General features: G+C 42.1%; 1 protein-coding gene across 1 annotated transcript in view; it reads right to left on the bottom strand.

Moving 5' to 3' along the window:
* NTNG1 (netrin G1) overlaps positions 1 to 25524 on the bottom strand; it is a 320710-nt gene that overhangs the window by 28617 nt on the left and 266569 nt on the right. Inside the window, exon 8 of the mRNA XM_044302426.1 lies at positions 16174 to 16341. Within this exon, the coding sequence (XP_044158361.1) occupies positions 16174 to 16341 (168 nt within the window). The remainder of the gene's footprint in view (positions 1 to 16173; positions 16342 to 25524) is intronic.

Genomic DNA, 25524 nt, shown 5'->3' with positions numbered 1-25524 from the left:
TTTAAACAACTGGACTTTTTGTGATAACACAGTCCCTTTAATGATAGCATCCATAAGCCTTAAAAGATATACATTCCAAGAAGTAGATAGCTGTGGACAGTATTGAGAGGGGTGGAATTTATTGTGCAAGTATGTTGTGGGCTGATAAGTAGAGCATCGCTCAGGTTTACAGTACTTGTGTACTATATATTTTGACCACTTATATAGCAGCAACATACAGTATATAGCAAGGCACGAGTGATAACTACTTTGCTGCTCTTTTATCTATCTATCTATCTATCTATCTATCTATCTATCTATCTATCAAATCTATCTATCTATCATCTATCAAATCTATCTATCTATCTATCTATCTATCTATCTATCTATCTATCTACAGTGAGGAACAGAAGTATTTGAACACCCTGCGATTTTGCAAGTTCTCCCACTTAGAAATCATGGAGGGGTCTGAACCTCACATTGTAGGTGCATTCCCACTCTGAGAGACAGAATAAAAAATAAAAAAAAAGGAAATCACATTGTATGATTTTTAAAGAATGTATTTGTCTTGCACTGCTGAACATAAGTATTTGATTACCTAAGAAACAGCAAGAATTCTGGCTCTCAAAGACCTGTTAATGTGCCTTTAAAAAGTCCACCTCTACTCCACTTATAAATCTAACTTAGTAGCACCTGTCTGAGCTCTTTACAGACCCCTGTCCACCCCACAGTCAATCAGATGACAACTACAACCATGGGCAAGACCAAAGAGCTCTCAAAAGACACCAGAGAAAAAAATTGTGGACTTTCACAAGGCTGGAAAGGGCTACGGGGCAATTGCCAAGCAGCTTGGTGAAAATAGATCAACTGTTGGAGCAATTGTTAGAAAATGGAAGAGGCTAAAGACGACTGTCAGTCTCCCTCGGACTGGGGCTCCATGCAAGATCTCACCTCGTGGGGTATCACTGATGATAAGAAAGGTGAGGAATCAGCCCAGAACTACAAGGGAGGAGCTGGTCAATGACATGAACAGAGCTGGGACCACAGTTTCTAAGGTCACTGTTGGTAGAACACTACGCCGTCATGGTTGAAAATCATGCATTGCACGGAAGGTTTCCCTGCTCAAGTCATCACATGTCCAGGCCCGTCTGAAGTCTGCCAATGACCATCTGGATGATCCAGAGGAGGCATGGGAGAAAGTCATGTGATCAGATGAGACCAAAGTAGAACTTTTTGGTCTAAACTTCACTCGTTGTGTTTGGAGAAAAAAGAAGGATGAGTTGCATCCCAAGAACACCATCCCTACTGTGAAGCATGGGGGGGTAACATCATGCTTTGGGGGGTCTTTTCTGCGAAGGGGACAGGACGACTGCACTGTTTTAAGGAGAGGATAAATGGGGCCATTAATTGTGAGATTTTGAGCAACAACCTCCCTCAGTCAGAGCATTGAAGATGGGTCGTGGCTGGGTCTTCCAACATGACAACGACCCGAAGCACACAACCAGGATAACCAATGATCGGCTCCGTAAGAAGCATATCAAGGTTCTGGAGTGGCCTAGCCAGTCTCCAGACCTAAATCCAATAGAACATCTTTGGAGGAAGCTGAAACTCTGTGTTGCTCAGCAACAGCCCCGAAACCTGACAGATCTAGATTAGATCAGTGTGGAGGAGTCGGCCGAAATCCCTGCTGCAGTGTGTGCAAACCTGGTCAAGAACTACAGGAAACGTTTGACTTCTGGAACTGCAAACAAAGGCTTCTGTACCAAATATTAACACAGATTTTCTCAGGTGTTCAAATACTTATGTTCAGCCGTGCAAGACAAATACATTCTTTAAAAATCATACAATGTGATTTCCAGAATTAAAATTTTTTATTCTGTCTCTCAGAGTGGGAAGGCACCTACAATGTGAATTTCAGACCCCTCCATAATTTCTAAGTGGGAGAACTTGCAAAAGTGCAGGGTGTTCAAATACTTCTGTTCCTCACTGTATCTATCTATCCAAGCATCTCATTCATTGCTATGTGTATTTCATTCTGTACCTGCATTTTTCACTTGTAGCACTAGGTGGCAATATCTACTCATCCCATGCTTCATTCATATAGAACACATTTTTACAAAGTACAGTACTGTTCATTCTTTCACAAACAGTTGCTCAGCTTACATGGCAAAGACAGAGGTAACATAGCGATTGTGGAGCGTCCTGGTGCCTCATAGGCTAGTATATGGCATCCTACTGCATTTTGCGCCATTATGCTTGCCTGGTATTTACTAACTAGTCGGTGTCTGTCTAATTTCATTTGTACTACTGTACCTTTTAACGCTAGTGGTATTAAAATTTTTGTTCCGCTTATTTCAGAAATTCACATTAGAAATGATCTTTTTCCATTTAAGTACCGGGACAATTTAACTTTTTTGTGCTTTCATTTTTAACTTGGCACCTTTCAAGAGCCATAACCTGAGGCCGCTTTCACACGAGCGAGTTGCATACTCCGGACTCGGAGCGTGAGTATCAGAGACCTCCCGTCCTCAACTCCCAGCACTGACAGGGTCCATGTGGCATAATGCTGTCAGTGTTATCCAATACATTCCAGACCTCTAAGGGTTATATAGCATCACAAATCAATATAATGCTATGTGACCCCGTCAGGGCTGGAAGGTCATGACGGGAGCTGTCTGATACTCACGAGTCGGGAGTGTACAACTCACTTGTGTGAAAGCAGCCTTAGCTTATATCAGCCGTAGCCCATATGAGGGCTTATTTTTTGTGGGGCAAGTTTTAATGGCACCATATAGTGTACCAAATACTTAAAAAAAGAAATCTTTGTATACAAACTTATTTATTGCATTTTGTAACTTATTTGAATAATTTCCATTTGACTAAAGTTTTCATGCAGCTATAAGGGTCAGAGGTGGTGAGTGGTCCCGTCCCCCTTCAACCAACATAGAGCTGTTCTCTTCTTATTGTCTTGCACCAATAAGTAATGTATCTAAGGGGCTTTGGTCATAGCTTTAATAGAAATAAGGTTCAGTATGCTGTGTTTTAACATTTGCCCCCCAGAAGGTGAGACGATCGACCACTACATATTTCACATTCCCTATGGCCTTAGACATCAGCTCTCACCTTGCATGCAGGAGAATGGAGCCCTGACCTTTAGTAATAAATATTAGTAGAAGCTGTATGATCACTGTGTCCAGTGCCTCAAGGAAGCCTCATGTGCGTGCTGTGCAGAGTACGGTACACATTTTATCATTCCCAACAATCTCCTCTTGTCTTTTCGGCCTGCTGTCCTTCTACTGTTCTCTCTGGTTCCATATTTCTCCTCCCAAGCCCAAGCTTATAACTTTGAGGCAGCTCGGGATCATATTTTAGGCTTCTGCACTAGAGGATCACATTGGTGGCTCATCCATAGCACCACATTGTGATCATTGTGTAGGTACTATAACACTGATCACTAAGCAGCACACAAATGTCCTATGTGAACACAGCTTTATTGTTAAATAATAAAAAGCGAGAAGCGAAACCCATTCGCGTGCATTCAGTCACATAAAGTACGCCGTCTGTTTATAGTCGCTTGCGATAATCCTTGTGGAGAAAAGAAGGGGATGATGGAGAGTGGAAATTGCTTCTCTGCTGTTAGCTGAGGTGGCATTAAATGATAATTCACTTCTATTAGAGAATTTAATTAATGAATTTGCCAGCAGGCAAGTGAAGAAAATAAACAAGGAGCAGAATGTGAGCTGTGAATTTACGTCTGTGCAGCTGCAGCTCAGACTCCGCTCAAAATACATGGATATATTTTATTTATAGAAAGTATATATATATATTGAGGCCTAAATCGTGCAGTGGTGCTACAAGAACTAAATTGACCCGCCTAGTCAACAAGGGAAAAAATAAAATAAAAAATGTAGTATAGTCCGAGCACTCACATACGGGCATAAGGAACAAATATCATTAGTATGAGTAAAAACATTTAATAAACATCAGAATACAATACAATATAAAAACGGAAAACAAAAATGAGAGTCCAGTTAAGGGGGGCTTGGTTGGAAATATACTCTATATTAAGTGCTTGTGCTTGGGAGCGTATTTCCTAAGAGAATAAAACGTCCTGAAAATGATGAATAAAGTCAATACAACTTCAAACTGGCTGATGCATATGAAACACCATGGATGTGCACAGATTGACTCTGAAAAAACCAAAATCCAAACAAAGTTCGGTAAATGTGGTGCGGTAATGATAACCCACACGCCGAGGCGTCCCACGGCTGTGCGAGACCAACACCACTTGTTACCTGTCCCGAGGTCTTCAGATGGAAATACCGTCCTCACAGTAAGTAATGCGTCCTGCTGTTACGGGCCCAAACGAAAGCCACACCAAACAAAGGTGGGAAATGCTGGCTTGTCACGTGATGTGTCACGTGGTCATGATGATTCTGATAGCCTCAATCGAATATGGAGGAAGTAAATCCAATGAAATAACCATCCAATGGTATATAAAAATAGCACAATGTTCTGATTCATCCAGGGAATCTCAAACTGACATGTCAGGATGGGTCTTTTAGAACCAAACGCGTTTCTGGGTATACAACTGCCCCCTTCCTCAGTGGTATATATATACTTACATAAACCACATAGAATATTCTATGATTCTTTAGATTTATCTAGATATGTTACCATGCTAAACAAATGCTCCCAGCTGCCATTTAAAGCATGAAGAAGCCATAGGATACTTTCTTTACAATTAACTACACTTAGGTTATTTTGTTCCAGTTCAGGGCTGCACAGTAAGGCCTTAAAGACTATGAAGACCTTCGAAGGGAGATTTTATTTTATGATTACATTTAACTAATTTCAAATGTACTTGATTAAAAAAAATATATAAATGCACTCTTTTACAACATATTCTTATTCGGTGATAGGAATTTAGCTATAATCAATATTTATGATCTGTCAGGTATTCAGAGGCAAGGGCTATACATCCAGCGGTCAGACCAGGAACCTCGTTGCTCAGTTTGGAACTGAAAGTAAGATACTTTGCAGATTGGCTGAAGCTTAACCCTGTAGGACAAAAACTGTTGAAAAAATGTAATAAAAACCAATTGAAAAAGGATGTTTCTTATCCTAAAATGAGTAACATGCAATCATAAGAAAGTGTTCATAGCCTTTAACTCACACAATCTAATCCAAGTGTCTCAATATGAAGCCAGCAAACAGGTCTAAGAACCATGGTTAATAACATAATATGTATCTTAAAGGGAACCAGTACCTGTCAGCACAATATTAGTATCAAGAAGCTGGTACCTTCTTGCCTGAAGTCAAGGTTGCTGTGCCCAAATCCAAACCCAATCAATAGAGAAGTGGTTGGATTTAATCACAGCAACCTTGCCTTCAGATAAGAAGGTGCCAGCCTCCTTGACTTCAAACCTCTGATTATCATACAGCAGGAGCTGTGAATTAAGATTATTTTTGTTGCATTTGGAAGACAGAAGAACCATATAAGAACACCTTCTGGGATAACATAAGCCACCTGTTAAAATACTACAGTATAAGCAGTCCAGAAGCCTGAAAGGTTCCCTCTAATTTATCACTCCCCAGAATTCAGCATTAGGACTGTGTTCCTGAGATTTAGTACCATGGATAGCACCATCAAACTGAACTTGTACAATGTCTTTGGTATTTGGCATTCTTTTTTTTTTTAAATCAGATATCTTTTTATTGAGTTTTTTTCCAAAAACAAACAAAATGCACATCATGTTTACAGTGTCTAAAACAGTTCAGACATATTAGGATATAGTATTGGCACGACAATCATAATTGACACATCGGTATTAATCAAGTGCAAGCCCACAACTAACTCCCCCCTCCCCCACCCCTCCTGAGACAATCACAGTAACAGTTGGCTATCAAAGATCCAGGAAGAAGAGGAGAAGTAAAGATTCAGGGTTGGCTCCCTGAAGAGAAGGAGATCGAAGGGGCTCCCCCGGGGTAGCAGCAAGGCCCAATAATCAGCACATATCCTTAGTTAGTTTTAGGTACACACCACAATGTCATAAGTCCAGGTTCACTAGTATTATACTCCCCCTCAATTATAGATGCATGACTCCCCTAGTAAGTGCCAACCATGGACTACAGATTCCAAATCTATCAATCCAGGGACTCAAAATAGCCTAAAATTTCGAGAGGTGGTTTAGCTTGAGATATATCCCCCTTTCCAGTCTTATAACAACATGCAGTCTTGCTAAGTACTTGGCATTCTTACTAGGAACCTAGCAACACATTTTGAAATGTACTGTATTACTAGCACAAGTATCACTATGGCCATCAGACTCTATATAACAAAGTTGGCACAAAATGAATTGGCTTTTTGGTGAATTTTTATTAAATAAACAAGTGCCACAGTGTTTTTTTCTGTAATCTTACAGAATGGGAATAGTCCAGGCCACATATCCAAACAGTTTGCAGGAGCTCCCTATCTTAAAGGGGTTGTTGTCTCATCTCGCTGTTTTCTCAGCGAGATGTGACTAAGTGTGGCCTCAGGTGGATGAGCTTGCGGAAACAGACAAGCAGCCAGCAAGTTTTAAAAGCGGTGCAACTAGCTCTGCTATGCTGTTTGTGTAGCTCCCATTCACTACAATGTACACAGTAGGGAACTGGCTTTGTCGCCTGTTTCCATAAGCCTGGCCACGTGGGACTGGTGCTTAGTGCCATCTTGCCATGGAAATGGCGAGATGGGACAACCACTTTTGGACAACCAGAGACATCGGTTGAATGTCAGTCTATTACTGCTATAGTGAGGGCACGATAAGGTGTCAAATTTGTAAATATGAGGAACAATATTACAGGCAGGTTTAGACTCCAACCTGTACAATCCAATGGTCTACCAGCTCCAACAAACAAAATATCATCTCTAAGCTCTATTCACAGACAGATTTGTTGCACTAATTTGTCTCAAAATCGGCTTCATTCATGTTGATGAGGATATTTCTGTAGCAAACATATGGTTTCCATTCAGAGGAATGGCACAGTTGCTAAAATGTTTTGCAGCAAATACGTTATGTGTGAAATTCACCCTGACACATGGTTCCTGCATGTGATCTATTCTTACTCCAAAAACGTCCCGGAAGCCGATTAAAAAAGTTGGCATGAATTCAATATTCTCCAGTGCAAAAAAAGTATCAAGAGACCATTTCATTTTTGAAATGGTAGTTTGCAATTTCCTTTTCCATTAGGAATCTTTGAAGCTATGGTAATGTTGCAACCTGCAGACTCTGGAACCCTAGCCTACGAGAACATTCTCTGAATAGAGGTACAAAATATGATCATGCCACAGGAATGAAATGAAAAAAAGTTAACAAGTACATTTTCCATGTTATACTATTGTAACATGCCACTGCGCTGTAGCCAGATATTATAGGTGAGGATCTGTTTCTACGATTGAGTATTGTGACTTAAGCTCTACCTAAATATTTTCGTGTCTGAGAACAAATTACCTGAGGCACAGTCTTATTTCTGCCTGAGATTTACAGATTTACAAAACTCTTTGGCTTGGAATGCAGCAGATCATTCTGTACCATGTCACATACCACAAAACAGGGGACACGCAGAACGCTCCATGCATATTTTATGAATGCTTCCCATGAGAGTTGGTTTATTTGTAAAAATCTGCAGTGTACAAAAAACATAAAGGAAGACTCGGTAACCTATTCTTTATCAGCATTATTATCCCTTACCCCTACAAACTGATCATTCAACAGATAGAGTATGTAGACAAATAAGGGACATTATTATATACAGTACCTAGCTGAATTTTATTTGTATTACTTAAATTGTGTTTAAACATATGATACAAAAATGTGAGAAGATGATATTGGAGGGGGCCACTGAGCACACACACCCCTTCAAATTCTCAAAATGATTAGACCACAACATTTTCAAAAACAATTTAAAAGATTGAAGCCTAGCTCTGGTTGCTATAAGCAAAAATACCAGATTTTATTTGGAGGGGGAAAGGTTAGTAATGACAAATTAGACCCAATAATTGTGCCTTTGACATGTCTGAAAAACATCACATTTTTCAGTTTGATAAAGTGCACAACACAATCTAATTAAGTGATAAGGAAAGAAAATATTAAGTAATCAATTTTATACAGGGACAGATTATAGGGAAGGCAGATGGGGCATCTGACATGGGGCGTCCAACACCTTAGGCGCCTAGGGCCCTTTAGTGATCTTTTTCAGCCATTAGAGTTGAGAGGACACCTGGATGTTCGGGTTTGACAGGTTCGGCCAGACTTCACAAAAAAGTTTGAGTTCGGGACCCGAACTTGACCCGAACTTGACCCCGAACCCGCAGCGCGTCTACCAGCGTGCGCTTGTACTCGCGCATCTTACGATCACGCTCCAGTGACGGAATTAAGGACGGTACGTTGTCCTTGTAATGGGGATCCAGCAGCGTGGCCACCCAGTAATCAGCACAAGTTAGAATGTGGGCAACTCAGCTGTCGTTGCGGAGACACTGCAGCATGTAATCACTCATGTGTGCCAGGCTGCCCAGAGGCAATGGACAAAAGCTGTCCTCTGCGGGAGGTGTATCATCTGTGTCCTCTGTATCCCCCCAGCCTCGCACCAGTGATGGTCATGAGCTGGCTTGGGTGCCACCCTGATGTGAACACTGTTCCTCCTCCTCCATCTCGTCATCCTCCAGAAATGTACCCTGGCTGGACAATTGTGTACCTGGCGTTTATGGGTGCAGGAACCCATCCTCAGAGCCACTTGTGAATGACTGGCTGGAAACCCTATGGAATGATCCCTTTTCCTCCTCCTCCTCCTCATGTGCCACATCCTCTTCCATCATCGCTAGTAAAGTTTTTTCAAGGAGGCATAGAAGTGGGATAGTAACGCTGAGAAAGGCGTTATCGGCACTGGCCATGTTGGTGGAGAACTCGAAACAGCGCAAAAAGGAACACAGGTCTCGCATGGAGACCCAGTCATTGGTGGTAAAGTGGTGCTGTTCCGCAGAGCGACTCACCTGTGCGTGCTGCAGCTGAAACTCCACTATCGCCTGCTGCTGCTTGCACAGTCTGGCCAGCTAGGCAAGGTGGAGTTCCACCTGGTGGGCACGTCGCATATGAGGCGGTGAGCGGGAAGGTCAAAGTTATGCTGCAGCGCTGACAGGTGAGCAGCAGTAGGGTGAAAATGCTGAAAGCGCGCACAGATGGCCCGCACTTTATGCAGCAGCTCTGCACCACCAAATTCAGTACATGCGCCAGGCAAGGGATGTGTGGCAAACCGACTAGTCCCAGAGCTGCTGTGAGATTTCGCCCATTATCGCACACCACCAGGCCGGGCTTGAGGCTCACTGGCACCAACCACTCATTGGTCTGTTGTTCAAGGCCCGTCGCAAGCTCCTGCGATGTGTAGGGTTTGTCCCCCAAACAGATAAGTTTTAAAACTGCCTGCTGTCGTTTACCCCTGGCTGTGCTGAAGTTGGTGGTGAAGGTGTTACGCTGACCGGATGAGGAGCCGGTAGAGGATGAGGAAGCGGAGTAGGAGGAGGAAGCAACATGAGGCAAACTGAAGCGCCCTGCAATCCTCGGTGGTGGAAGGACATGCGACAAACTGCTATCCGCCTCAGGCCCAGCCGCCACTGCATTTACCCAGTGTGCTGTTATGGAGATATAACGTCCCTGACCATGCTTACTGGTCCACGTATCCGTAGTTAGGTGAACCTTGCCACAGATGGCGTTGCGCAGTGCAAACCTGATTTCGTCCCCTACTTGGTTGTGCAGGAAAGGGATGGCACGCCTGGAAAAGTAGTGGTGGCTGGGCACAACGTAGTGTGGGACAGCCAATGCCATAAGGCTTTTAAAACTCTGTGTCTCCAGTAATATTGAAATGCTGGCATTCAGGGCCAGGGATCACGGGTGGGAAGGGGGTACTTCCTCTTCTGCTCCAGTGTTTTGGAGATGGAGAGCTGAACACTTCCGTGGGACATTGTGGAGATGCTTGGTGACCCAGGTGGTGGTGTTGCTGGCAGATCCTCTGTTTGCGGGGTGGCAGGTGCCACTGTCCCTCCAGAGGTGGATGAAGAGGCCGAGACTGCAGCAGAAGAGGAAGCAGTAGGAGTTAGAGACCTTACTTGGTTTTTGAGGTGTGTACTTCACTGCAGCTCGTGCTTTGCACTTAGATGCCTGGTCATGCAGGTTGTGTTGAGGTTGAGAACGTTTATGACTTGCTTCAGGCTCTGATTGCAAACCACTTGTGTCTTGTCGTCAGCACATTGTCTGAAGAACTGCCATACCAGGGAACTCCTTGGAGCTGGCTTTGGTGTGCTCGGTCCCTTGCTGCGGTGGGCAGTAGCAGGCGTACTGTCTGGGGGACGGCCGCTTCGCTTTTGCACCCTGCTCACTCTTCTGCTGTGCTGGTGGCTCTGTGCGACCACCGCCTCTTCCTCCGAACTACACAGGTAACTCGCATGACCTTGATTCCATGTGGGGTCGAGGACCTCATCATCCTCCACATCATCTTCCACACAGTCTTCACCCCTGCCCTCCTTGTTGGTCTGCACACTTTCGAAAGCCACAGCAGTTGGCATCTGTATTTCATGTACTCATCTTGAAACATAAGTGGTTGGGCATCGGTGCACTCAATCTCTTCCACTTCTGGGGCAGGGCTATGTGGATGGCCCTGGGAAACCCTGCTAGCAGAATCATCAAAATGCAGAAAAGACTGCTGCATGACTTGGGGCTCAGACTGCTTGGCTGATTTGCAAGGGGGTGAGATGAAAGACTGATGGACATCGGCTGCAGGTGCCAACTCTGATCTTTCAGCAGGAGACTGGGTGGGAGACAATGTAAAGGAACTGGGGGCACTATTGCCTGTACTTGTTCTGGCCTCACCATTCATAGAGCCGCATTAAGCCCGACCAAATACAGCTGAAGGTTCTGTAGCCTACTCACAGAATAGAACAACAGTATCTAAAGGGTGTATCTCACAATGACAGATGCAGCAAAGGCTGGAAAATTAAGATTTTTGCCCTAACTAGGTGTTTTTTTAATAGCAGAATAGAACAACAGTATCTAAAGGGTGTATCTCACAATGACAGATGCAGCAAAGGCTGCAAAATTTAAATTTTTGTCCTAAATAGGTGTTTTTTTTAATAGCAGAATAGAACAACAGTATCTAAAGGGTGTATCTCACAATGACAGATGCAGCACAGGCTGCAAAATAAAAAAAATTGTCCTAAATAGGTGTTTTTTTAATAGCAGAATAGAACAACAGTATCGAAAGGGTGTATCTCACAATGACAGATGCAGCAAAGGCTATAAAATTTTGTTTTTTGCCCAAAATAGGTGTTTGTTTAATACCAGAATACCAAAGCATTATCTAAAGCGTGTATCTCACACGTACAGATGCAGACAAGGCCGCAAATTAAGTATTTTGCCCAAAATGGGTGTTTTTTTTTATACCAGGATAGCACAGCAGTATCTAAAGTATGTATCTCACACTAACAAATGCAGACAAGGCAGCAAATTAAGTATTTTGCCCAAAAAGGGTGTTTTTTGAATATTAGAATATGACAGCAGTATATAGAGCGTGATTTTCACACGTACAGATGCAGACAAGTCCGCAAATTAAGTATTTTGTCCAAATTGGGTGTTTTTTTTAATACCAGAATAGCACAGCAGTATCTAAAGCGTGTATCTCACACTGACAGATGCAGACAAGGCCACAAATGAAGTATTTTGCCCAAAATGGGTGTTTTTTTAATAAGTATTTCAAGCTCATTTTTAACAATCACAGATGCAGCAAAGGCTGCAATATTAGGTACTTTGCCAAAAAAGGGTGTTTTTTTATACCAGAATAGCACAGCAGTATCTAAAGCGTGTATCTCACATTGACAGATGCAGACAAGGCCGCAAATGAAGTATTGTGCCCAAAATAGGTGTTTTTTTTGAATAACAGAATATGACAGCAGTATATAATGCTTGAATTTCACATGTACAGATGCAGCAAGGGCTGTAAAATTTAGTATTTTGCCCAAAAAGGGTGTTTTTTAAAACCCAGAAAATTATAGCTGTATTTATAGCTTAAATTGCACACTGACTAATGCTGCAAAGGCACCAGATGTAGGATATTGCCAAAAATGTGTGTTTTTTTAAAGTCAGATTATTATTGCAGTATTTAAGGATTTGAATGTCACAAAAGCACACATGCTGTGCTGGTGCACTGAGCTTGCATAAAATGGCCGCCGCCACCCACCTAACTAACAGACGGATAAAAGTTATTTTTCTGTGTCACTAGGCTCAGGGCAGGGTAAAATTAAATCTAGGTAGATAGCTGAGTTAACAAGCACTTCTGATTAAAGATTCTTTCCCCCTCACAGCAGCAGCATCCTCCCCCTACACTAGTAACAGCAGAGTGACGTGCAGTGCTACGTGACTCCAGCTTATATAGAGGCTGGTTCACATGCTGCACTGGCCAATCACAGCCATGCCATTAGTAGGCATGGCTGTGATGGCTTCTAAGGGCACAGAGTTAAACACTTGTCGATTGGCTGCTCTGCAGACATTCAAAAAGCGCCATAAAATAGTCAAACACCGAACCCGAACCCCAACTTTTACTAAAATGTTCGGGTTCGAGTCCGGGGTCCAAAAATCCTAAAGTTCGGTACGAACCAGAACTTTACAGTTCGGGTTCGCTCAACCCTAGTGAACATTACAGACATTTGGCTGTCTTCTCTAAATTCTAAGTCAGTTGCTGGCTCAGCTACTATATTTCCATATGTCTATAAATTTCAGCGAAGAGGACATGTGTGTACTATGCCTATATGTGGCTGCAATACTGGTCAGATGGGTACTGGGTCCAAAACGTGAGGGCGGATTATGTCAAACTAATCTTATTGATTCTTAAACTACTGTATGTCACACAAGTGTTGGATGAAGGTGGTTAAGTGAATTGCTTGGCTTCATAGCTAGAGGTATATCAAGTAGAGGGAGGCTATGACCCCACTGTATACAGCTCTAATGAGACCACATCTGGAATACAGTGTTCAGTTCTTGAGACCTTACCTGCAGCCAACCAAAACACAAAAACAACAGGATATAAAACTAGTAGAAGGTCTAGTGGAGGTCTAAGGTGAAAGGTATTAAAATAATAAATAAAGCTATACTCACCAGTTCAAAAGCCCTCTGTGCTGCCGCTCCTGTCTTTTTGACTAGAGGAAAAATGTTGCATACTGTACTACTCTTGGCGTCAAAAGCAATAGAAACTTTGACAGTATCCTCATACCTAAATTTCATATTTTTTCTTAATATATATATAGATTGTAAGCCCTTGTGGGCAGAGTCATCTCCCCTTCTGTACCAGTCTGTCATGAAGTTAGTCCATTTTTATCAATCACATGGCCTACGCGCACTGTAGTCCATTTCAAGTAAATGGGGCTGACCTGTTATACCATGCACAGCCACTATAAAACGAATAACACTGTGCTTGGTGAGCTGTGAGAAGTCCAAAGTGCTCACAGGAGTGCTGTGGCCTTCTCAAACAGCTGCTGATCAGCTGTAGTCCTGGGTTTTGGACCCCCACTGATCAGATACTGATGACCTACCCAGAGGTTTTGGAAAACCTTTGGATACAACTTTAAAATAAATAATAAAAATAAGAAACATTTTTTCAATGCCACTTTAGTGTATTAATTGATATTATAATTTAATTATTTTAATTACTGGGCATCTGTCAATTGGTAAATCCATTTGTAGTAAAACGAAAGTCTCAAATAGTTAACTTTGTATTATGCAGGTTTTACTTTTAGCCTACAGTCATTCTGTAAATCAAGCACCTATTTTTCTCTCACAACGTAAACTGCTCATCTTAATTAAGATGAAGAGTCTCGCCCCATTTCTAGATGCTTTACTTTTCTCAAAGGTGTGATAAGGGTTTGTATTCATCTTCCTCTCGCTTTTGCTTTTAGTTTGATTGGACAGACGCTCACGTCTTTGAGTCAAGTTACAGCAAAGGTGGGCAGTCTGGTAATGATCATTAGAATGAGATGCATTAATTAAGTCTATGGAGAGGAATTAGTAACTGTAAAATGTCTGTCATGGTTGGTGGAGGTGAGAACCCCAAGAGAAATGTCTTCAAGAAGAACAAAATATGCACAATAGAATCCAGAACTCATAACCTATAATGCAGAATTTAATATGTGTAAAACACCTCTAAAATCATTAGAAGGACTACATCTATTTTAAAATTGACTCAATGAATAGAAATAATACAGATGAATAGAAAAAATAAAAGAAGATATGTAAAATATAATGAGTCATCATCGGCTGTGTACACTACAACTCCTACACCCACAGACCAGCTCAAATGGATTGCGGTAGGTATTCTGCAGTATTTACATTTTATGTTACAGATACTATGTTGCTATGTGCTGTTTGCAACTCTAGAAATAGCATTTTGTCATTGTTTAGAGCCCACCTATCTGCAGCAGTTATGTAAGCAGCAGTTCAGATTTTAAATAAATCAGCTCACTCTTCCCCTCTCTTAGCTGGAAATCCCAGCACCATGTCAAATACATATTGTGGCGAAAGAAGCCTGGTTGCCAGCCTCTTGCCCCAGGATTATGGCAATTTGACTGTGTTTGTGGCATCTGAGCGCTGTTCGGATATATTGAGCGCTCAGATCCAAGCCATCTGGGGATATGTTAAATGTCTATGTTAAATATTCTTATGTCTTTTATTGTCTTTTGCTACCATGTGGCTAATGGAGTTTTGCCTCTGCCCTTGGAGATACATTGGATTACTTCCCAATTGTCTCCAGGACAGAAGACATTGTGTAAAACTGTGTATTCTTCTGCCTGTGATAATTACATTAACCCATTGTGTAAGATAATTGTATCACAGGCAGAGAGGAGGATTTTGTGTGGGAGTGTCTGAGTGTATTGTATGTTCTTACTGGTTGTTTTACAAAACCCTGTGGGTGGTACTAATGTGTAAGAATGTGTATATAAGAACAATAAACACACAGCTCTGGCTGTCAACTGCTTTACCCTCAACACAGAGCTTGGTCTGATTCTTGGGGGGAATTTATTGTATGCTGCCAGTTCGACTGCTAGGAGTGTAAACCTGTCATATGATTTTTCTTATTCGGCTGTATGCAGCATTCATATGGTTTTCAGTTCGGGAGATTGGTGTCTTTAGTAGCTGCCTTTGCATCTGGAAAGGGAATATCTCTTAAACGGCTTTTACCCCCTTTGATGCCCAGGGTGCTGTTACACATATCAACTAAATCACATGAACCCAAATCCTCGTCTCAATGTTGTGATGAGAAGTTGTAATTTTGATGTACAAAATATGGGGTTTCTAAACTTAAGAAGAAAACAGCAATTGCAGTACCTTGGTTCACCATGCCCCAGATGAAAATATTACAGTAGCAGATTATGTGACATTATACATACAGTATAATACATACGATCTGCCTACAGAAGTTTGGCTGGGTTCACATCAGCACTTTGTTTTTGCTGTTCTTGTCCTCTATTAGGTGCATAAAAATGAAAGCAATGAAAGTTGCTTTTCCATCAAATGACGGAAATAAACTGCACCTGTGGCTATAATGGACCCCTGTGGCTATAATGGAATGTGTTGGGTTGGAAAACCAAGCATTTTATCAAACAAAATAGTGCAGCAAGCTGTGCTATTTTGTCCAGTATTTGTTTTGTTTTTTATAGAATCTGTGACAAAGGGCGCTAATGGAGCCTCCAATGCAGATGTGAACAAAGCCTTGGATAGTATATAGGGATTCAGCTGACAGTCCTCTTCAACTACTTGTTATGGCAGTTTTAGTTATTGCTATTTCCTATTGCATCTTGGCCAAAACATTGTTGTCTAAAAGTTTAAAGAACATTTGTTGTCTTGTCCTAGTTTGCATAATTATACACCGTGCCCTCATAGAGAATGCTGACTGACTGCAGATCATACATAATACCTGTAATGTTTTATGATAAGATATATACTTTTGTAAAAGACCTAAGAAGTAATATCAAACAATAATCTCTTTCTCCAATCAAAACCCTACTATGTGATAAATACGAGGAAAAAAAATCAAAAACAGTCATGAGAATGTGGACAACTTTTCCCCCCAACCATGCAAGTGTGATTTCTGGAACATGAGGAGCATTAGCAAACTAACCTAGGCATACATTTACATCATCCAGTTTGGCAGACCCATTTCTGTGGAAGCCTTTCTTGCACTTCTCACAATGCTGACCACGGGTGTTGTGTCTGCAGCCCACGCAGACCGCCGTGTTTACAATCTCGATGTAAGTGCAGCGGTTGGAGTGCCCGTAGCAATAGCAATCTTGTGAGGAAGGAGGTGGGGGAGAAAGAGAGAGAGAAAGAGAAGGCATGCTTGGTAAGGACCATGTGAGGGGTATGGTGCTAGATGTCAGCATGATGTTGTGATATCGAAACTTCGAGGGGATTCATTATAATTAACTTGTGCTGACCAAATCATTTTCAGACAGAACATCATGCTGAAGTAAAACAGAGTTGCCTTAGGTATCACCAAGGGTGGTACTAATGGAGTTCAATAACTAGTTCCCCTGGTAGTAATAGAACTATGATAGGTACTCAGTCACTATGATATGGTTAGACTGAGGTATAGAGATGTTTTAGCTGTAGCCCAAACCCCACAGAGATTTCTAGATTGTTTTCCCCCACTAATATTACATCTAATTACAAAACAGGTCCCCCATTAATAATAATATTTTTTAAAATATGGCCTTACAATACTTAGTCTGCAGTAGTTGAAAGGGGAAACAATATATCTAAATCATTTAGAAAATTGAGTCTCAAAGAACAATTTTGTGTCCTGCAGCTAGTAAAGAAGCCATGACAATAGGGTTAATTTCACTAAGAAGGGGGGCATCACAAGACAACTCTCACCAGCCATGTGTCAAGGACACATATTGTTACACATTGTTGCCAACTCATTCCTTTAAAATGATTCTACTTTTCGGGGCTCATTTTCCTAGAGGAACATACAAAAACTTGTATAGTCATTGGTATAGTTAATAAAAGATAAAAACTTTTTAGCCCCATTTAGACCTGTCAGCAGCCATCTCCTCACATCAGCCAGGAGGTTAATCGCTGAGCTCTGCATGCTAAGCATACTAACCTGTGCAGGATATATTTTTGAAGGGTTATTGATCCAAGGATTTATTCTGATGGAAGGAATTTAGTTCTCCTAATAGTAGGGCAATTGGTAATTGTCTCATAGGGGTTTGCTTTTAGCTTCCATTTAACTATGTATCTAAAGTCCTTGAGAAAATTCTAAGTGACAGGTAATGTTTTTACTGTCATCCTGATGAATAAAAAATGTTTGTGCAGCCAGTTTTTCTATGTAATTTTAATGTACCCGGGCTTATTTGGAAGTCTTAGGGACCCATAGAAAACCTCAAAATGAGCCTTCATACCTATTTCACAGTTAAAACTGGTATAAAGTAATCTCTAATTGAAGTAAATCCTAGTTATCGCTAAATCCCCAAAAAGTTTGCCAATTTTAGACAGTTACATGGTCATAAAAGATTGTCTATATTACTTTATATGAAGCAGTAGTTTAAGATGGCAGTCATCAGCATGGATAGAAGCCTACTCTAAGGGTTTGGCTTACAGAAGGCTATAATTATGTGTGTTTACAATTTAAAATATATCTGCTGAAGCAATTCAGTCCCTGACAGCAGTTCTTGCAGACCACGGCTCCTGGGCAATGGCAATATTCTTCTATTTAGTGCTAGTCAATGAATACACTGCATGTTTAAAAAAACATCTCATTACTGATGATCCTCAAGATCTGCTCTACCAGACTACTGGCGGATTTACACAGCACAATTATACTACAAATGCTTGTTCCTGATAATCTGTCCATGAAAATGTGCTGCTGATCACAGTTGCTTCAGAAGATACTTTACAATGTACATGTATATATACAATATGCACGGTGAGTGCGTACCTTTCTGAAACTTACCTACTTACCAGGTGCTGCAAATATGACAAAAATGGGAAATATTTTTATCTAAGCTGGGCTGGGCAAGATAGTCATATTGTCTGGAAGGGTGGAAGGTGGGCTATTTAGCAGCCTCTTTGGATACTGTCTCAGTAGTTCTTCCCCTAAAATGCAACAAATTTGATAATTTGTTTGGCCTGCACTGGAGATACAGTAATAGGAAGACATCTGAACTTTGTATGTATTTTTATAAGCCATTGGTTCCGCCAAAAGATTTTCTTTATGGGGCACATTTACTTTAAATACTTATGTGTAGAATTAATACTTATTGCTAGTAGACCATAAGGAATTATTAGCCTTCACCGGAGGCCTTGCGTGTGAAGACTGGTATGAGTTCAACTTTAAGGGAATAAGTTGGCAAATATGGATCTTTATTGTTGCTTTTGGGTGGAACATTGTACTGTACTTTGGTAATAATATTCCCCAAAACAGCAGACAATTTGTGATACAGGACTTTTCATTATCAGTCCTTACATCAAATGTTTGATGTAAGCATGAAGTCAAGTTGAATTAGATGATGTCATGCATTGGTTGAAACAAAATGGACCTTCTCCCATTTCACTAGCTGCATCAAATGACATCATCACAACAAGCAAACATAATAAGGATCGTTAGCCAACACTCATCACAGGAAAATGAGTGTGATTCTCTTTTCTACAGTATATAGTTAGATACAAATGAGTTCATTGTTTGCAGGCTTTCAAAATGTAAGCAATGGAAAGGGCCACATGACTTAAACACAAAGCAGATGAGCAGTGTGATAGATGAGAAAATACAAAGGAGACATCGAATGAATGAGGCAGAAGCAGCAGGCACAATCAGGAGGAGTTTGGGGAATAAAAAATAACAATTGTCTTTTTGCGACCAGGAATAATGCTATTGTCTCTGGAAACATAACTGCAGATAAAAGCATTAGTCAATCTAGTCTTCACTGGTTTACATCACTTGTCAATGACTGTTTGCTCTTTTATACAAACGGTGTATGTACTACAAGAGTAGAATAAGTGGCTCCTGATGTGTGATTTCTGTGAAGAGATGCCTGTGTGTGCTCCAAATGTGTTGGATATAAAAACAAAAGTGACTTACAAAAGGATTTTGCTGCTGCATAGGGTCCTTGTAAGGTCAATGTCAATTGTGTCCTACGCCATCCTCCTAAATAAGAAGCATCTAATGTACTTTATAAGAAAGCTTTTTTGGTCCCATACAGAATCCAGTTCCACCACTTTACATTCCTACAGTGAATACGTTTTACAAAGTCTTTTATGCAACGTGTATAGTGTGTTGCTTATGTCCATATTGACTCAATCACTGTAGCTAATAGACTAACCATTCTATGGCAGAGTTCTCTTATACTTTATTGAAATAAGCTGGTGGTAGTATTGAGTAATAGGGCTCTGCAACAGTTTCCATCAAGATCCCATTAAAAAACAATATTGTCAATGTCAACCTATAACTGTACCGACGTAATTTGCTGTATTGGGATGGATGCAACAGCAAGGGAATTGAGAAGATGAAGTCTTAATTATATTCTGTACAATATGTAGCAGTAAATTTTGTGTGTCGCCTCATAGAGTTTTTTTTCAACCTGATGTATGAAATTCTTAATATATAAGATGCACCATACAGTAGCAGACCAGACATTATTAAATTTCGAAGCTAAATATGGAAGCTTTCAGTGATATCCTTCCTGTCCTTGTACAGTAAGAAAGGAAATTAGGAAATGCATGCATTATATAAGCTAGTATTTAGAGAGTCATATTTCCTATATCTTCTCACCAACCTAATACGATGCCATCTGCAAACAACTTTACCATAAATCATGCGTCCTACTATCATCTCTTATTACTTTTCCCTTACTCTACAATTATACTAAGGGCTCTTTTACATGGGCTGACATCAGGAAAATCATCAAAGATGAACATTTGTATGAATGCTCAGCCCTGATAATTGACCCATGTAAAAGGGTCGACAATCAAGCAAATGCTCATTCGTCAAGTGATCATATCTTACACACAGCACCTACAATTCTGATTTGTCGGCAACTAGGTAAGAGAATCCATTGTAAAAAAATTGGTTTGTCTGGAATTTTGTAAAAATTTGAGGTGGATCTGAATCAAAATTTTGGGTGATTTAATTTCACCGAATTTTGGAGAACGAAAGAGAGACAAAAATAGAAAATGTAAAAAAATACAGAGAAACAAGAGATAAAAAATGCTAAGAGACCTCAGAGTGTCATATAATACACATATTTCAGGACAATTAGAACACTTCTATAAAGGTAGGATCGATTTGGACCTAAATTGAATCGAACCCAAGTGGAATTTTAAGCGAATTACTCATCTCTACTCGCAGGTCATCGTCCTGTGTGAACAGGGATGTGCTGCCTACAAGCAATGACTCTGTATGAGGACGAATGGTCATAAGAAACCCATACAGAGGAGATTATTGCTGCATTTGAAAGCAGATAAACAAATGGGCAATGATCTGGATCAAACAGTTCTTTCCCAGTGATTGCCCTTTGAGACAGCCTATGTAAACGGCCTAGTGGTCTTGCCAAAACACTTTGTATTAAATTAACCTTTAAGCCATAAGGTGTCACAACCAGACAGCTGAGAAGCTCTGACAGAGGCCTTTCAGAACCTCCTCCTTGAGTTTCTGAGTTGTGGTATTCAGTTCCTCCTCTCGTTAGCCTCTCTCAGCTGTCATGTGTTGGACTAATTGCTTCCTTTTAAATTCCTCCCCAGAATGCTTTTCTGGGCGGCTTATACTTCTTCCTGGAGTGTGTGTGCATGCTGACCTTGTTCTCCTGTCTGCTACAAAGCTAAGTGTTGTACCGTTATCTGTTATTTACTGTTTGCTGGATCCCAGGTGACCCTGACTCCCTCCGTATCTTGTGTAGGGAGCCGGTGGTCGTGTCCCCTCACTATTGTAGGGTGCTCAGGGCTTTATAGTCAAGGTTCGTGGATATGCAAACCTCCACCATTAGGATCTTTGCATAGGCTGAGCAGCCAGGGAAAGTGCCAGGTCTTCTGCAGGGGTCTCCCTTGGTTCCTTAGCTTTTGGATCCAGCGAGTCATTTATACATGTTGCTTTGCCTTGTTTCCTGTACACCGTCCGTGACATTATAAGCCGCCATAACCGTTTTAGGCATGGATCCGGTTTCACTTTTGGCTGAACGCTTCCAGGGTCTTTCATTGGAGGTAGCTGATCTCCGTAAGACTTTTTCTCAGCTTCAAGTGACCGGTTCAGCTTGCGTTCATGGAGTTTGTTCTGAGCCTAAGATCTCGCTCCCGGATACGTTCTCTGGGGGTAGTGAGAATTTTGTGCGTTTTAGAGAGGCTTGCAAACTCCATTTTCACCTTCTTCCCCACTCCTCTGGTGATGAGGAACGGAGGGTGGGGATCATTATATCGCTGCTCAGAGGTAACGCTCAGTCCTGGGCATTTTCGCTGCCGGAGGGGGCACGGCATCTCCGTTCAGTGGATGAATTCTTTTTAGCCCTGGGTCAGATATATGATGATCCGGATCGTATTGCTCTGGCTGAGTCTAAACTACGTCTATTATGCCAGGGTAAACAATCCGCAGAAATATACTGCTCAGAATTTCGGAGATGGGCAGTTGATACTGGTTGGAATGATGCTGCACTCCGAAGTCAATTTTGCCATGGTCTTTCAGAGGGATTGAAAGATGCATTTGCCTTTCATGAGAGGCCTATTTCTTTGGACTCTGCTATGTCTCAGGCCGTTCGTATTGACAGGCATCTTAGAGAGAGAGGAGAGATGTCCCCGTCCTGTCATACTCAGTCCCAGGACAGTGCAGCGGTCCCATTCTGTGCGCAGGGGTCTCAGTCGCCGTCAGCCCCTTCTGAGCAGGAGCCCATGCAGCTGGAGTTGATTGCTTCTGACAATAGAAGATTCAGCTCGCATGGGAGGGTTTGTTTTTGTTGTGGAGGTATAAATCATTTGGCAAATATTTGTCCCTCTAGGAGATTCAGGCAGTTTTCTGGGAGTAATAAAGAAACAAACAGGAAAAAATCTTTTAAAAATGTTCCGTCTGTTACTATTGGCAGGGTTGAGGCGGAAATTGAAGGTTTTCCATTTGCTTGTAGTTCCCGTTTTGTCCTGCCGGCTAGGGTGGCGCTAGAGAGCAAGAACATTTTTTGTGAGATTTTTGTGGATAGTGGAGCAGCGGTCAATCTCATTGATAATCAATTTGCGATAACTCATGGTTTCCAGGTGCGCACTTTGGGAAAGGATATTCCTGTTTTTGCTATCGATTCCGCTCCACTTTCTCAAAAATCATTAAAGGGCATAGTTCACAATATCCGTTTAATTGTGAGTGATGCTCATGTTGAGGATGTGTCATGTTTCGTCCTTAGCGGTTTACCTACCCCTCTGGTGTTGGGGCTGCAATGGCTCACTAAGCATAACCCCACCATTGATTGGCAAGCGAGGCAAATAAATGGTTGGAGTGACTTTTGCAGAGAGAATTTCCTCATGACATCTGTTTCTGAGGTTGCTACTAAGACTGTACCATCTTTTCTCTCTGAATTTTCGGATGTCTTCTCTGAGAGTGGAGTTCAGGATTTGCCCCCGCACAGGGAGTACGATTGCCCTATTAATCTCATCCCAGACGCCAAGCTGCCTAAATCTCGTTTATACAATCTTTCCCAACCTGAGAGGATCGCTATGCGTGCTTATATCTCTGAGAGTCTGAGAAAGGGACACATACGACCCTCGAAGTCACCTGTTGCCGCTGGTTTTTTCTTTGTTAAGAAAAAAGATGGTTCTTTAAGACCTTGTCTGGATTTCAGGGAGCTGAACAATATCACAATTCGTGACCCTTATCCGCTTCCTCTGATCCCGGACCTGTTTAATCAGGTTGTTGGGGCTAAAGTCTTTTCCAAATTAGATCTAAGAGGGGCATACAACCTGGTCAGGGTCAGAGAAGGGGACGAATGGAAGACGGCCTTCAATACCCCTGAGGGCCATTTTGAAAATTTGGTTATGCCTTTTGGTTTGATGAATGCCCCAGCCGTTTTTCAGCATTTCGTGAACAGCATTTTTTATCATTTGATGGGAAAATTTGTATTGGTGTATTTGGATGACATTTTGATTTTTTCTCCCGATTTCAAAACTCATAAGGAACATTTACGTCAGGTCTTGCTCATCCTGCGAGAGAATAAATTATATGCGAAACTGGAAAAATGTGTGTTTGCGGTTCCAGAAATTGAATTTCTGGGGTTTCTTCTCTCCGCTTCTGGTTTTCGCATGGACCCCGAGAAGGTCCGCGCTGTGCTTGAGTGGGAGCTTCCTGAGAATCAGAAGGCGCTGATGCGTTTTGTGGGCTTTGCCAATTATTACAGGAAGTTCATTTTGAATTATTCTTCTATTGTTAAACCACTCACTGATATGACCAGAAAGGGGGTAGATTTTTCTTCTTGGTCAGTAGAGGCGCGTAAGGCTTTTTCTGATATCAAGGAGAGTTTTGCTTCCGCTCCCATCTTGGTGCAACCTGATGTTTCTTTACCCTTCATAGTTGAGGTTGATGCTTCTGAGGTGGGTGTGGGGGCGGTCTTGTCTCAGGGTTCCTCTCCTGCCAATTGGCGACCGTGTGCCTTTTTCTCAAGAAAACTCTCCTCCGCAGAGAGAAATTACGATGTAGGAGATAGGGAATTGTTGGCCATCAAGTTGGCTTTTGAGGAATGGCGCCATTGGCTAGAGGGAGCCAGACACCCTATTACCGTATTTACTGACCATAAAAATCTGGCCTACTTGGAGTCAGCCAAGCGTCTGAACCCGAGACAGGCCAGATGGTCTTTGTTCTTTTCTAGGTTTAATTTTGTTGTCACGTTCCGCCCTGGAGTTAAGAATGTGAAGGCAGATGCCCTGTCACGTTGTTTTCCGGGAGGCGGGAATTTTGAAGACCCGGGTCCCATTTTGGCTGAAGGTGTGGTGGTCTCTGCTCTTTTTCCTGAATTGGAGGCAGAAGTGCAGGCAGCCCAGTCAGAGGCTCCTGATCTTTGTCCTCCTGGGAGGTTGTTTGTGCCTCTCGCTTTAAGACACAAGATTTTTAAAGAACACCACGATACGGTCCTTGCTGGGCACCCGGGGGTAAGAGCCACACTGGATCTCATCGCTCAGAGATTCTGGTGGCCTGCGCTTCGTAAGTCGGTTGAGGGTTTTGTGGCAGCCTGCGAGACTTCCGCTCGTGCCAAAGTCCCTCATTCACGGCCATCAGGTCCTCTCCTTCCCTTACCCATTCCTTCCCGTCCTTGGACACATCTGTCCATGGACTTCATAACGGACCTGCCTCGTTCCTCGGGGAAGACTGTGATTCTGGTGGTGGTGGACCGTTTTAGCAAAATGGTGCATTTCATCCCTTTTCCTGGTTTGCCCAATGCTAAGACGCTGGCGCAGGCATTTATTGATCACATTGTCAAATTGCACGGTATTCCTTCAGACATAGTCTCTGATAGGGGAACGCAGTTTGTTTCCAGATTCTGGAAGGCTTTCTGTTCTTGCTTGGGGGTTCGGTTGTCATTCTCTTCTGCTTTCCACTCGCAGTCGAATGGCCAGACAGAGCACGTCAATCAGAATCTGGAGACATATCTGCGCTGTTTTGTGGCGGAGAATCAAGAGGATTGGTGTTCTTTTTTGTCCCTTGCTGAGTTTGCTTTAAATAACCGTCGTCAGGAGTCCTCTGATAAGTCACCATTTTTTGGTGCATATGGGTTTCATCCGCAGTTTGGGACTTTCTCGGGAGAGGGGTCTTCTGGTTTACCTGATGAGGACAGATTCTCCTCGTCTTTGTCATCTATTTGGCAAAAGATTCAGGATAATCTAAAGAGCATGAGTGAGAGATATAAGCGTGTGGCAGATAAGAGACGTGTGCTTGGTCCGGACCTGAATGTTGGTGATCTGGTGTGGTTGTCTACCAAGAATATCAAATTGAATGTTCCCTCCTGGAAGTTGGGTCCTAGGTTTATTGGGCCTTACAAAATCCTGTCTGTCATCAATCCTGTTGCATACCGTCTTGATCTTCCTCAGACTTGGAAGATCCATAATGTTTTTCATAAGTCCTTATTGAAACCTTATGTTCAACCCATTGTACCCTCGCCTTTGCCTCCTCCTCCGATTATGGTTGATGGGAATCTTGAATTTCAGGTCTCTAGGATTGTGGATTCTCATCTTGTCCGCGGTTCTCTTCAGTACCTTGTTCATTGGGAGGGGTATGGTCCTGAGGAGAGGATGTGGCTCCCAGTGACGGACATTAAGGCCTCTCGTCTCATCAGGGCTTTCCATAGGTACCATCCTGAGAAGGTGGGTTCTGAGTGTCCGGAGTCCACTCGTAGAGGGAGGGGTACTGTCACAACCAGACAGCTGAGAAGCTCTGACAGAGGCCTTTCAGAACCTCCTCCTTGAGTTTCTGTGTTGTGGTATTCAGTTCCTCCTCTCGTTAGCCTCTCTCAGCTGT

Source organism: Bufo gargarizans, chromosome 7, assembly GCF_014858855.1.
Source record: "Bufo gargarizans isolate SCDJY-AF-19 chromosome 7, ASM1485885v1, whole genome shotgun sequence".
Classification (NCBI taxonomy): Eukaryota; Metazoa; Chordata; class Amphibia; order Anura; family Bufonidae; genus Bufo; species Bufo gargarizans.
The sequence above is the reverse complement of the archived record's forward strand: the minus strand, read 5'-3'. Positions and strand labels throughout refer to the sequence as shown.